Below are 12589 nucleotides of genomic sequence, written 5' to 3'. Positions count from 1 at the left end.
AGCTCCCCACCAGGACATAACCAGAGTTACTTTCCCTGAAGTATACCTCTGCACGGTTTTTTTTCCTTTGCATGTCCCACTTGCCAACAACACTGCTGGTTTCTCCTGGGAACAGTTTCTTTTTTTTTTTTTTTTTTTAAAGTTCATTTATTTATAAAGAGAGAGAAAGAAAGAGAGACAGAGAGGGAGGGAGGGAGGGAGGGAGGGGCAGAGAGAGAGAGAAAGAGGGAGAATCTCAAGCAGGCTCCACACTGCCAGTGCAGAGCTCAATGAGGGGCTTGATCTCATGAAGTGTAAGATCATGACCTGAGCTGAGGTCAAGAGCTGGACGCTTAACTGACTGAGCCACCAGGCGCTGCTCCTGGGAACACTTTCTAAGTCTCAGGATCTGCTTCTGAGAAACCCAAGTTAAGAGAGGAGAAAGTTTTATGTGAGATGTGGCATGATTTATTCAACAAATTGAATGCTGAACCACTAACTGTTCCTAAAATACACAATTCATATGCTCATGTCTTTAGACATGCTGGTTTCTTTGCTAAGAAATAACAACACCTTTCTTCCGTCCCCTTTGGAAAAGCTTTATTCCTTTTCTAAAATGCCAACACAAATGATGATTTCTTGCTGTATGAAATCCTTTCCAGCCTCTTATTAAAGCAACATGTTTCTATCAGAACATAATTTAAGAAATAATTATCTGCATTTTCTATTTTTATCTAGACTCAGATCATTAAGAGACCTTATCTGATTTTTTATAATTACTCCCAAAGTGCTTACCTAACACAGTGCTTTGCACACAGTAAGAATCAATGCAACTTACTGTATTTGATAATTCCTTGTAAGGTTTTCTTCTCATATTGAGCCTAATGTCAACCTCACAAAAACTTTAGTTTAAATCTAAATAATATGCAGCAGAAATCAATTAATTTTACTATGAGTTTTTTATTTTCTGCATGAAGATGTGATTCCAACAGTTTTTATGCCTTGGCTGTAAACGAGCACAGAGACCTGGGGCTTTTAAGAAATGTACACGCTATGAAAAGTCTCACAGTACTTACTTTGGGGAGAGCACCGGAGGACTGACAAAAGACCGAAGTGCATCTTTCACCATGTCTTGCATGAGATGGGTTCCAAAGACCTTTTTGTTATCCACCAGGAAAGTAGTCTTAAAACAAATGTTATGTATTAGTAATGCTGTCAAAATCTTGACATATTGTACATATAACTGTCATTACTGTGACATGAACACAACAGAAGAGATTAAAGCATAAAAACCTGGTGGAAATCAATGAATCACTACCTCCACAATGGGTTATTACTTGTTAATCTATATTTAAGATGTATTCTGATGAAGGTGTATAAAGAAAAAATACCTCTCAAGCCAAAGGCAATAATAGTGAACTAGTCAAAATGAGCTGACCAGGGACACCTGGGTGGCTCAGCTGGCTCTTGTTTCAACTCAGGACATGATTTCACAGGTTCATAATTGTGCCTGTGTCCAGCTCTGTGCAGTGAGGAGTCTGCTTGGAATTCTCTCTCTCCCTCTCTCTCAAAAATAAAGAAACTTAAAAAAACAAACCCCAAAATGAAATGACTAGTCTGAATACGTCAAATAAGCTAATATATAAGAAAGAGGGCTTCATAAGTTATTAAACAGCAAATGGCTATAAATATTTAGTTGACAAACTTTGTCTCTAATGAACATTTTGGAATATACACTTCCTGAAATTGGAAAAATTATTTGATGATTAAATTTAAAATAAATTATTTAACAATAGTTTGCATTTCATTTTCTCCCCTTACTGACCTCAGTATATTTTAATATTTCCTATACTATCCCTTCTTTGATTTCCTAACCCATTTGGGTTGTTTCCAGTTTTGGGTGATCATGAAACAAATAGCTATAAACATTCGCATACAGGTTTCCAGGAGAAAACTGGGTTTCACTTTTCTTAGGTAAACATTAAGCAGGAGTGGGATTTGTACATTTAATTTAATAAGAATCTGCCAAATTGTTTTACAAAGTGGTTGTAGCACTTCATGGAATTATCAGTAAATGCATCCTCACCAGCACTTGGTATTATCAGTTTTTCTTTCTTCTTTTTAAAAGATATTAGAAAAGAAAGATAGTGGTATTTCTTTGTGGTTTTAATCTGCATATCCCTAGTACCAATTATGTTGAATATCTTTAAAAAACTAGGTTGTCTGTTTTCTGTTAGGTTTATAAATTTCTTTGTATGATACAAGTCCTATGCTACACATGATTTGCAAATATTTTCTCCCATTCTGTAGTCTCTTTTCATTTTAACAGTATCTTCCACAGACTTATACTTTTAAGTTGATCAACTGACCATTTTTTAAGAATTGTGTTTTTGGTGTCATACCTAAGAATACTCTGCCTTCTAAAGTCAAAGATTTCTCCTGTCTTTTCTTGTAAAAGTTGTATAGTCTTACATTTTAGATTTATGATGCATTCTAAGTCAATTTTTTTTTGCATATGTCTGTCCAATTGTTCTTGCAACACTGTAAAAAATCCTGCTATGATTTTATTGAGACTGCTTTGAATCTATAGAACAATTTTGGGAAGAACATCTTAAAAATATTAATTCTTCCAATCCACAAACAAGGTATATACCTTTCCATTTATTTAGGTCTTTGACTTCTTTCACCAATACTTCTAGTTTTTCAGCATTGTCTACAAACAGGTATTAGATTTATACTTAAGTATTTTGTGGTTTTTTTGAGATTATTGTAAATAGTACTATTAAATTTTTGACTTCCCATTGTTCCCTGAAAGTATATAAGAATACAATTGTTTTTTGTATATTGACCTCATATCCTGTGCTCTTGTTAAACTCACCCATCTGGTCTAGGAACTTCTCTAAAAATTCTGGTGCTCTACACAGAAAATAATGTCTGTAAAACGCTGATGATTTCTTCCCTGTTCAGCTGTATGCCTTTTGTTTCCTTTTCCTGCCTTTTTTCACTGGCTAAAATTTCCAATACAGATCTCCATCAACTTATAATGGGGTTACATCCCAAAACCCATTTTAAGTTGAATAAGCTGCAATGCATTTAATACATCTGAATACATACCGAACACCATAGCTTATAGCCTAGACTACTCTGAATGTGCTCAGAACACTTACATTAGCCTACTGTGGGGCAAAATCATCTAACACAAAGCCTATTTGATAATAAAGTGTTGAATACCTCCAGTAATTTATTGACTGCGATACCGAAAGTGAAAAACAGAATGGTTAAACGGGCTGTTTACCCTTGTGATTGTGTAGCTGAGTGGGAGCTGCAACTTGCTGGTCAAGCCCAGGATGAGGAGAGAGTGTTATAATACACATTGCCAGCCCAGAAAAAGATCAAAATTCAAAATGCAAAGTATGGTTTCTACTGAATGGACATCACTTTCAGACTGTTACAAAGTCGATAAATCATAAATTGAACCATCTTAAGTCGTGGGCCATCTGTAGTATGTTGAATAAGAGAGGAGTGAGAGAGCTGACATCCTCACTTTACTCCCAATCTTTGGAGGAAAGGATTTAATCTTTCATCATTAAGTATGACGTTAGCTGCAAGTTTTTTGTATATACCCTATATCCGGTTAAGGGAAGTTTTCTTCTATTCCTAGTTTTGACAAGAGTTTTTCTCATGAATGGATGCTGACTTTTGTCAAATGCTTTTCCTGAATGTACTGAGACTTTATTTTTTTTTTAATTTTTCTGATGTTTATTATTTTTAAGAGAGAGAGAGAGAGAGAGAGAGAGAGAGAGGGAGACACAAAGTGTGAGTGGGGGAGGGGCAGAGAGAGCTGGAGACACAGAATCCAAAGCAGGCTCCAGGCTCTAACTCATGAACCGTGAGATCATGACGTGAGCCAAAGTTGGAGGCTTAACCGACTGAGCCACCCAGGCACCCCATGAGACTTTGATCGTATGGTGGATTACACTTTTTTTTTTAATGTTTATTTAAAAAACAAATTTAAAAAATAAATTTAAATTTAAAAATTTAAATAAAAAATGTTTATTGAAAGAGTGAGCGCAAGCAGGGGAGGGGCAGAGACAGACTCCCAACCAGGCTCCATACTCCTTGCAGAGCCCAAAGTAGGGCTCAATCTCATGACTCGAGATCTCATGACTCCTGATCTCAATCTCGAGATCAGGACTGGAGCCGAAAACAAGAGCCGGATGCTTAACTGACTGAGCCACCCAGGTGCCCCTACATGGACTGATTTTCAAAGGTTGAACCAGGCTTGCATTTTTGGGATAAAGCCCATTTGGTCATGATGTATTATCTTTTTTTTATATATTGCTAAATTTGATATCATAATACTTTAAGGTGGTTCTATCTATCCTCATAAGGGATACTGGCCTATAATTTTCCATGCTTTTAATGTCTTTGTTTGGTTTTGCTACTGAGATAATGCTGGCTTTATTATGTATATTGTTGCCTCTTCTATTTTTTGGAACAGACTGTACAGAATTGACCTGGAATTTTCTCTGTTGGAAGGTATTAAACTAGGAATTCAATTTAACAGATGTAGGATCATTCAAGTTCTCTGTTTCTTCATGAGTTTTGATAGTGTCCTTCAAGAAATTGGTCCATTTCATCTATGATTTTGAATTTATGGACACAGAGTTGTTTATAATATTTCCCATATATCCTTTTACAGACCCTTTTGGAGTCTGCAGTGGTCCTTTCTTTTTTCATTTGTGGTATTATTAATCTGTACTATACCTTCTTTTTTTTCTTGTTCTGCCTGGTTAGAGGTTCTTCAATTTTACTGATATGTTCAAAAGAATCAGGATTTTAGTTACATTAATTTTCTTTACTGTTTACCTGTTTCCTATTTTACTGATATCTGCTTTTATCTGTAGTATTTCTTTTCTTCTGCCTGCTTTGAGTTTCATTTGCTCTTTTTTTTTTAAAGCAGAAGCTTAAATTTTCAGAGCTTTCTTTTTAAAAAAATTTAATTGAAGTATAGTTGACATATAGTATTATATTAGTTTCAGATGTAGAACACAGTGATTCGACAATTCTATATACCAGGAAATGCTCACCACGGTAAGTGCAGTTACCATCTGTCACCAAAGTTATTACGATACTATTGACTATATTCCACATCCTGTACTTTTCACCCCTGTGACCTATTTATTTTATAACTGGAAGTTTGTATCTCTTAATCCCCTTCACTGATTTCACTCATTCCCCTATCTCCAACACCTCTGGCAACCATTTTCTTTTTTTTCTCATATAAACATTTAATCCTATAAATTTTCCTCTAAGCACTGCTTCAGTTATATCCCACAGAATCTGTATGTTATATTTTCATTTTCATTCAGTTCAAAATATTTTCAAATTATCCTCAAGACTTCTTCTTTGGCTCAAGGGTTGTTTAGAAGTGTGTTAATTTCCAAATATTTGGAAAATATTTATGGATTACTAGTTTCACTGCAAAATAGAGAGCATACTTTGTATGATTTCAACTGATTTTAAATTATTAAGGTTTGTTTTATAGTCCAGCGTATGGTCTTGGTGAATGTCTAATATTCCAATATTTCTCGCACAAAAATGTAACACTAACTGTTGAACATCCTTTAAAAGCATCTACTTTTGTTCCAGCAATCAATAAAACAATGTCAACACACAAATAATTTGATGTTTAAAGAAGTATTTCAATACTATGTAGAACTTACTTGTAATAGAGATCTTGAAAGAACACAAGGAGATTGTTCACTAAATTCACAGAAAAAATCCTGATACACACAGAAAAAGTAATGTCATTAATAGATTAATAAAAGCCAGAAATGTTTTATTTAGCATGCAATTTTTATCAGACCTTCTGCAAATTAAATACTAGTAGAATTAAAATATGACAAAGAGCTAAGAATCATTTCTATAGGAATTGTCTAATTGTATCAATAGGACGATGGAGGATTTTGGAGCCTAATTTTTTTAACTGAACAACAGTCAATTGTGTATACAAATATTATGTATGCACACCATGAAAATAATAGTACCAATAATAATTTCCTAACTAATGGTAGAAGTTTACTTCCTACTTCACAGAAATAAATACCAAGTAACCAGGCCAACTGGATTCATATAACTGTTCCTGAAAGATATGCTTAGAAAACTATATATGGGTTTATACATAGATAAAAGAAAAAAGCTCAGAAGATACACTAAAATGTTAACTTCTATAGATTATATAGGGTAGTAGTTACCTATCATTTTCATATTTTTCTGTATTTTCCAGACTCATGATCCTCAATTTAAAGGGGTGCTCTGCCAAATCCTACCAAGTTTCTCTAGTCAATTCACTTTTTTAACAATTAACTTTTATACCTTGCTCACACTTTTCAAAGTGAATGTTCTCCACACAGATGTCCTCCCATTTAACATTACAAAGAAAATTAAGTCATCTATCCAGCAGGCAATCCTCTGCTTCAGCCTCTGAATGTTATCACTGAACCCACATTTGTACCTAGATCCTACCTTGCCCACTTAAACAATGGAGGCCCCCCAACTTGTACTACACACTGCATTCCTTCCGGTCTTATCAGAACATTACACATGGTCAATAATCCATTCTTGTTTTTCCCTGATATTTAAGTTCTCCCTTTCTGCCATATCCTCCCCATTTACATTTAAGTAAAATTTTCTCCCATCTTTAAAAAGAAAAATACTGTCACATGCTCCCACATTTCACTCTCAACCACTGCCTTCTCAGCCAAACTTTCTAAAGGAGTTGGCTGCATCATCTCTCCTTATTCAAAGGCCCCCCTCATCAACACAAGCTAGCCTGGCTCTTCACTCTAGTCACCACTGTTGTCTGACATCAAATCCAATCAACATCTGTTTTGGACTTTATTCACTTCTTTCATCTGACCTCTCAGCAGTATGTGACAGGACTTCCTTTTTGAAAAACCTTTTAACTGACTTCCATGAGTTTCTTCCTCTGTGGTCACTTCTCAGTCTGCTCTGTAGGTTCAAAGTTTAGTTCCAGACTATTTTTCTTTTCTCAAGCTATATACTTTTTCCCTCACAATCTTCTCTGTATTCATGCTTCCTTTGATTACTACTTGTAATAGTTCCAAAATTATATATTGAACACAGACTTCTAAGTTCTATCCATATAATCAATACCTAATTCAATATCTCTACATAAATATTTCAAAGGTACCTCAAAATCGGCCTTACTAAGACCCTCAGTTGACTAAGGGTCTTTGAGAGTTTCCCCATTTCGGTAAGCAGCACCAGGTTTGCAAGTCAGAAACCCTGGGCCTTCCTGAAAGCTCTCTCATGTCCCATATTTTAATTCATCACCAATACACTATCAATTTTAGTTCATACATAGCTCTAACTCTGACAACCTCATGTCACCTCCCTGCCATCCTTCTATTCTCTCTCCCTTGAACTGCAGTAACGGTCTCTTAATTTATTATCCCCCTGTGTTTACCCTGTTCCTTTCCAATCTTTTCTCTACAGTCAACCACATCTCCCAAACTGTTAATCCATTTATTTAACTGCCCCACCCATATTCACCCATGTGAAAATGCAGAAACATGCAGACCATAAACTACAGTCACAACTGACATCTTGATATTTGTTATTCCAGTATTTGAAAAACTGAACTTCGCTGTGTCTGACCATCACTTCTGTGTGACAATGTATAAAATGGGTAAAGTATTTTTGAAACATGACTTGACATTCACAAACATTTCCTTATGTCAATATTTTTCTATAACATGCTTTTTAACGGCACTGTGGCATATATTCTACACATACCCACAGGATGGATAGTGGTATCACCAGTGTTTCTAGTTTTTCAAGATTACAAATGATGACGCACCAAATACCTCTTTAGTTCATCTTTGCAACATATCTTAAATGATTTTCTTATGCTAAATCTCTAGAATGGGAGTTGCTGGGTCAGGATATACACTATTTTTAAGACTTCTGAGAGAGACAGCCACAGGAGTATAGGAGAGCTACTATTTCCCTCCATCAACATTAAATATTGCTATACTTTTCAATCTAGTTGTTATAAACTGCATTTCTTCAATTACTAGTAAGGTTATACCTTTTTCACATTTACTTCCTTTTCAGTGTGTATGCTCATGTCCTTTCCCAATTTTCCACTGAGATGTACTCTTTATCTGAACAGTGACTGGTTTCTTAGGCAGAACTACCAGACTGTTTGGTTCCTTCTCCCTCTAACTTTAATCTTTTCCTCTATTCTTAGCCTCAACTACTCCCTTCCTCCCCTCATCCCCACAACACGTATTCCTGTCCCAAGTGCTCCAGGGAGCCAGATTCTTCTCCTTCTATGCCCTCTTCATGTCCAGTGCTGGAAGTGCAGGCCTGACTCCCCCAGCTATGGTGTGTCATTCAGCATTCAACTTTCCGACAAGGCAATCCATAACTTTCTGCCAGAACGTCAAATTCCAACTGTTGCATTATTCTTATTCCAACTCACATTGATCAATTTCTTTTCAAAAATCTTACAATTAATCTGAACACAAATATACATTTACATAATTAAGAATCAAAAAAGGAGATACAGCAGAAGAATAAGAAAGTCTCTAACTCCTGATATGCCACTAACCAATCATCTATTTTGGTTACAAGCCCTCTAAGCCTTAACTTTGTTTACCTATACGATGAACTGTAAAATGAACTGGGTTATGTCTATGATCTTTTCAACCTTTAAGATTCCATGATTCTTATGACAGAATAAGGACAAAACTACAAAAAAAAAAAAAAAAAAAAAAAAAGCAAACAGAAATGAGGTAACAAAGACACAAACAGGGGAAGTTTCACTAAGCAATGAAGACTCATACTGGTGTTAATGACCAAGAATTAGAAGGGAAAACAAAGTTATTACAAGAAAAAGCATAAACAAAAGCACAAATCTTTGCTGACCATGAAAAAATATATTCCAGAGGCTGCTGCTCAATTCCAGGAATGTAAATGAGATAATAATCATCTCCAGGAATACAGGAACAGAAGCAGCCTAGAACCAACAAGGAAGACCTCACAGGGAAAATGACACGGGCTAGGAATTATGTATCTCTATGCAGAGTTGTACAAAATAAATTAGTGTGCTTATGTCTAAATAACAACAGTATTATTCTGCATATTTTCTACCTTCCTAACATTGCTTTTCTATATTTTAACCCATAAAGAAGATTAATCCAAAATATGTAAAAATGTATATACTCTTCAACCCAGCAGCTTCATGGTTTAGGATTATAACTTAAGGAAGAAGGAAGCGGATGATACAAAGGTTTACCTACAAAAATGTTCACATTAGTATCGTTTATAACATTAAAACGCTGAAAAGGGCCTCAATATAATATGAATGAACTGGAAAAAATTGTGATCTATGTTTACAATGGAATACCATGTAGCCAATTGAATAACACAGAAATATGTTTATTTGTTGACATGAAAAGAAAGATGTTCATGATATAGAGATTAGTGATAAAAGAAAGCAGGTTAATAAGCACCACGATCTAAGTTTTATATGAAAATATACATGTATACATGCATGTACATATGTATGTGTGTACACACAAAAGTTTTGAAGACAGAATCCAGGGTTTAAATTCCCATTCTTCAAACTTGGGTGAATTATCTAGACTTCAGTCTTTTAATCTCTAAGATGGATAGTATATAATCCTTGTGAAGATTAAATAGAAAAATACAGACAATACACATACAACACTTAATCCTCCAGCTATCAAAGAAAGCAAACAATATTATTTATCCATGGGACAGTCTAAAAAGTGATAAACTATTCTGTTGTTCAATCAAAATCATAATCCAAAACAGAGATTTGTACTTACCAGAATACAATGTAAATTTGTTAAATTGACCACCTCACAAACAGTTTTTATTCTATCTATTAATCTTGCAAAATAGTTGACCATTTCTTCCCTTTTAATTATTTTTGCATATCGAGGGAAGGTAGGTGGAAGTAGCCTCTGGTTAACAAGGGGTTCAAAACCCATCATAATTGGATGATCTAAAAAGAAAAAAAGTTAAGATTTTTCAATGTTTTGCTGAACTTTAATCCTCAAATACTAGTAAATATGAAAAGAGGCCAATTTCAAAAGCATCTCCAAATTCTTGTGACAGTATTTTCTAAATGAATTTTATAATTTACACATATCTACACATGTGCATTTTTAAAAATGAGATAAGCAGATTTAATAACCTGAAAATTATACTTCCCATCTACAAGTAATCGGTAGTAGTGATGGAAAGAAAGGGGTTGCTACCTCAAAATTAACTACAAGCCATGAATAAGATAAAATAGGGTGAATATATTCCCTCAAAAAAAAGGGCAATGCTGTATTAACTATGAGACTGTGAAAAAAGGTAAAATGGGAACATAAATTTTGGCTGTCTTCCCTTCAATTACTGAACAGCAGAATCAACTCAAACTTAGCTACATAATAATGCAAACTTAGCTCCCACCCCAATGAATCTGGAATGCATTTGATACTGACGTTAATTATGGAAATTCACAGTGCTTTAAAGAAAATAACCCATTACTAAAGACCTAAGGGTGATTTCCTCTTTCCCATTTTCTGTCCACTGGTGACACCACTTTTCACACTAGCGCAAGGCTCCAAACTAAGTCTCTGTCAACTTGAAATCTAAAATGAGGAAGTATATAAAGTGAGAATTAAGAATTTGGGATTCAGGGGCGCCTGGGTGGCTCAGTCAGTTAAGCATCTGACTTCGGCTCAGGTCATGATCTCGCAGTCTGTGAGTTTGAGCCCCACATCGGGCTCTTTGCTGACAGATCTGGAGACTGCTTCAGATTCTGTGTCTCCCTCTCTCTGCCCCTCTCCCACTCATGCTCTGTCTCTTTCTCTCAAAAATAAATAAACTTAAATTAAAAAAAAAAAAAAAAGAATTTGGGTTTCAAAGTTCTCTTGCTGTACTACAAATAGGCTATAAACTAGGAAAAATAAAATAGCTTCAGATGTTAATGAAAGATAAAATTAAGCTAAGCAAGCATCATTATTAAAATTAAAAGCAAGACTGATACTTAACCAAATTATAATAACGCTCTGTGACATACATAATTATTCCGGAGTATCAAGCAAATAAAGATGTTCCCCAGGGTTTCTGGCCTTCTTCCTCTCCTCCATACTTAAGTCCTCCTGGGTTGAAGGTATTTATTGTTATATAAATTTCAGTTTAACTAACATCTTCCAGGCTAAAATCGTTAGCCCACAATCTTTCTTCTGAGCTCCAAATCGGATTTCTAACTGTACAATGGACATTTCTACCTTGGTTCCCCACCTCATGTCAAAAGGCCCATGTCCAAAAACTGCCATGATCTTGCCCCAAACACTGCATCTCTTTATATTCCTTGTAGTCCCTTTCTCAGTAAAATGACCCACTGCCCTTACAATTGCTTAGGCCAGAAACCTCCTTGTCTGCTTTATTTAATCAGTGCGTAAGTCTTAAAGTAGTCTACATCCTAACATCCACTGACCATCCCCCCTCTTCACTCTTTTTTTTTTTAAGTTTACTTATTTATTTTGAGAGAGACAAAGACAGTGTGAGTGGGGGAGGGGCAGAGAGAGACAGAATCCCAAGCAGGCTCCATGCTGTCAGTGTGTGAGAAGTGAGGGAGAGGATTCATTTTCAGAAATACCAAATACAAGCTGTGCTGTCTAGTTAACGGTAGGTTTACAGACTATTGGAAATATGTATGAACCTCCCTCCCCCAGCCCCCACCCCAACAGTAGAGTCCCAAACCCTTAGACATTTCACTTCTGGTTCTTCCCCTCTCCATTTTGTGGGCTTATTTTTGCTCATGAGCATGAGCCATAGAACAAAGGGAGGGGGGACTGAAAGTCTCTGCATCACCTCAGGGAATAAATTTGTTCTAATCAGACTACTTTTTGCCTTACATGGGCAAAGGCCATGTCTGAGTAAGTCTGTAGCCTCTGTAGTGCTCAGCCAATAAGGAACCAAGGGAGGGACTTACATGCTAGGAGATAAAATGTCTGCTGTGACTGCCCCAAGTGTGCCTGTCCATCAGACACCAGTTCTTGCAGGAACCTTGATTAAAGCCTCACTTCACTGTGCTCCCAGTCTCTGCATCCCTCCTTTATTGGATCAGTGGGCTTATTTCTCACAAGTGTGGTTCTGACACGGGATTTGAACTCAGGAAACCATGAGATCATAACCTAAGCTGAAGCCAAGAGTCGCCAAGACACTTGACTGAGCCAACCAGACGCCCCTCCCCACTCTTCACTTTTACTACCACTGTAAAAGCCTAACTCATTCCCCTACACTGAATGTTCCCTCATTAATTAATCCTATATGCTGCCACCTCAATTGTTTTATCTAAAATTACAACCTGATTTCATTCCCCTAATCCAAAAATTCTGTTGACTCCCTGTTATATACAGTACAAAGTGTCTGACAGGGCATTGGAAGGTACTTTACAATTTCCTGTCACTCCTGTAGGGAAAAAAAATCTGTATTCCAATGGAAAACTATGCATTGTCAGATCAATTCAAGGCAGCTATTTTACAAATCTACA

At 35.9% G+C, this 12589-nt stretch overlaps 1 protein-coding gene across 3 annotated transcripts in view; it reads right to left on the bottom strand.

The window, feature by feature from the left end:
• NAA35 (N-alpha-acetyltransferase 35, NatC auxiliary subunit) overlaps positions 1 to 12589 on the bottom strand; it is a 95994-nt gene that overhangs the window by 20027 nt on the left and 63378 nt on the right. For all 3 annotated transcript variants that reach the window (XM_049654097.1, XM_049654178.1, XM_049654026.1), the window contains 3 exons: positions 9864 to 10042; positions 5706 to 5765; positions 1056 to 1162 (listed from right to left, as the gene is read on the bottom strand). In XM_049654097.1, the coding sequence (XP_049510054.1) occupies positions 1056 to 1162; positions 5706 to 5765; positions 9864 to 10042 (346 nt within the window). The remainder of the gene's footprint in view (positions 1 to 1055; positions 1163 to 5705; positions 5766 to 9863; positions 10043 to 12589) is intronic.

The sequence above is a fragment of the Panthera uncia genome, chromosome D4 (genome assembly GCF_023721935.1).
Source record: "Panthera uncia isolate 11264 chromosome D4, Puncia_PCG_1.0, whole genome shotgun sequence".
Classification (NCBI taxonomy): Eukaryota; Metazoa; Chordata; class Mammalia; order Carnivora; family Felidae; genus Panthera; species Panthera uncia.
The sequence above is the reverse complement of the archived record's forward strand: the minus strand, read 5'-3'. Positions and strand labels throughout refer to the sequence as shown.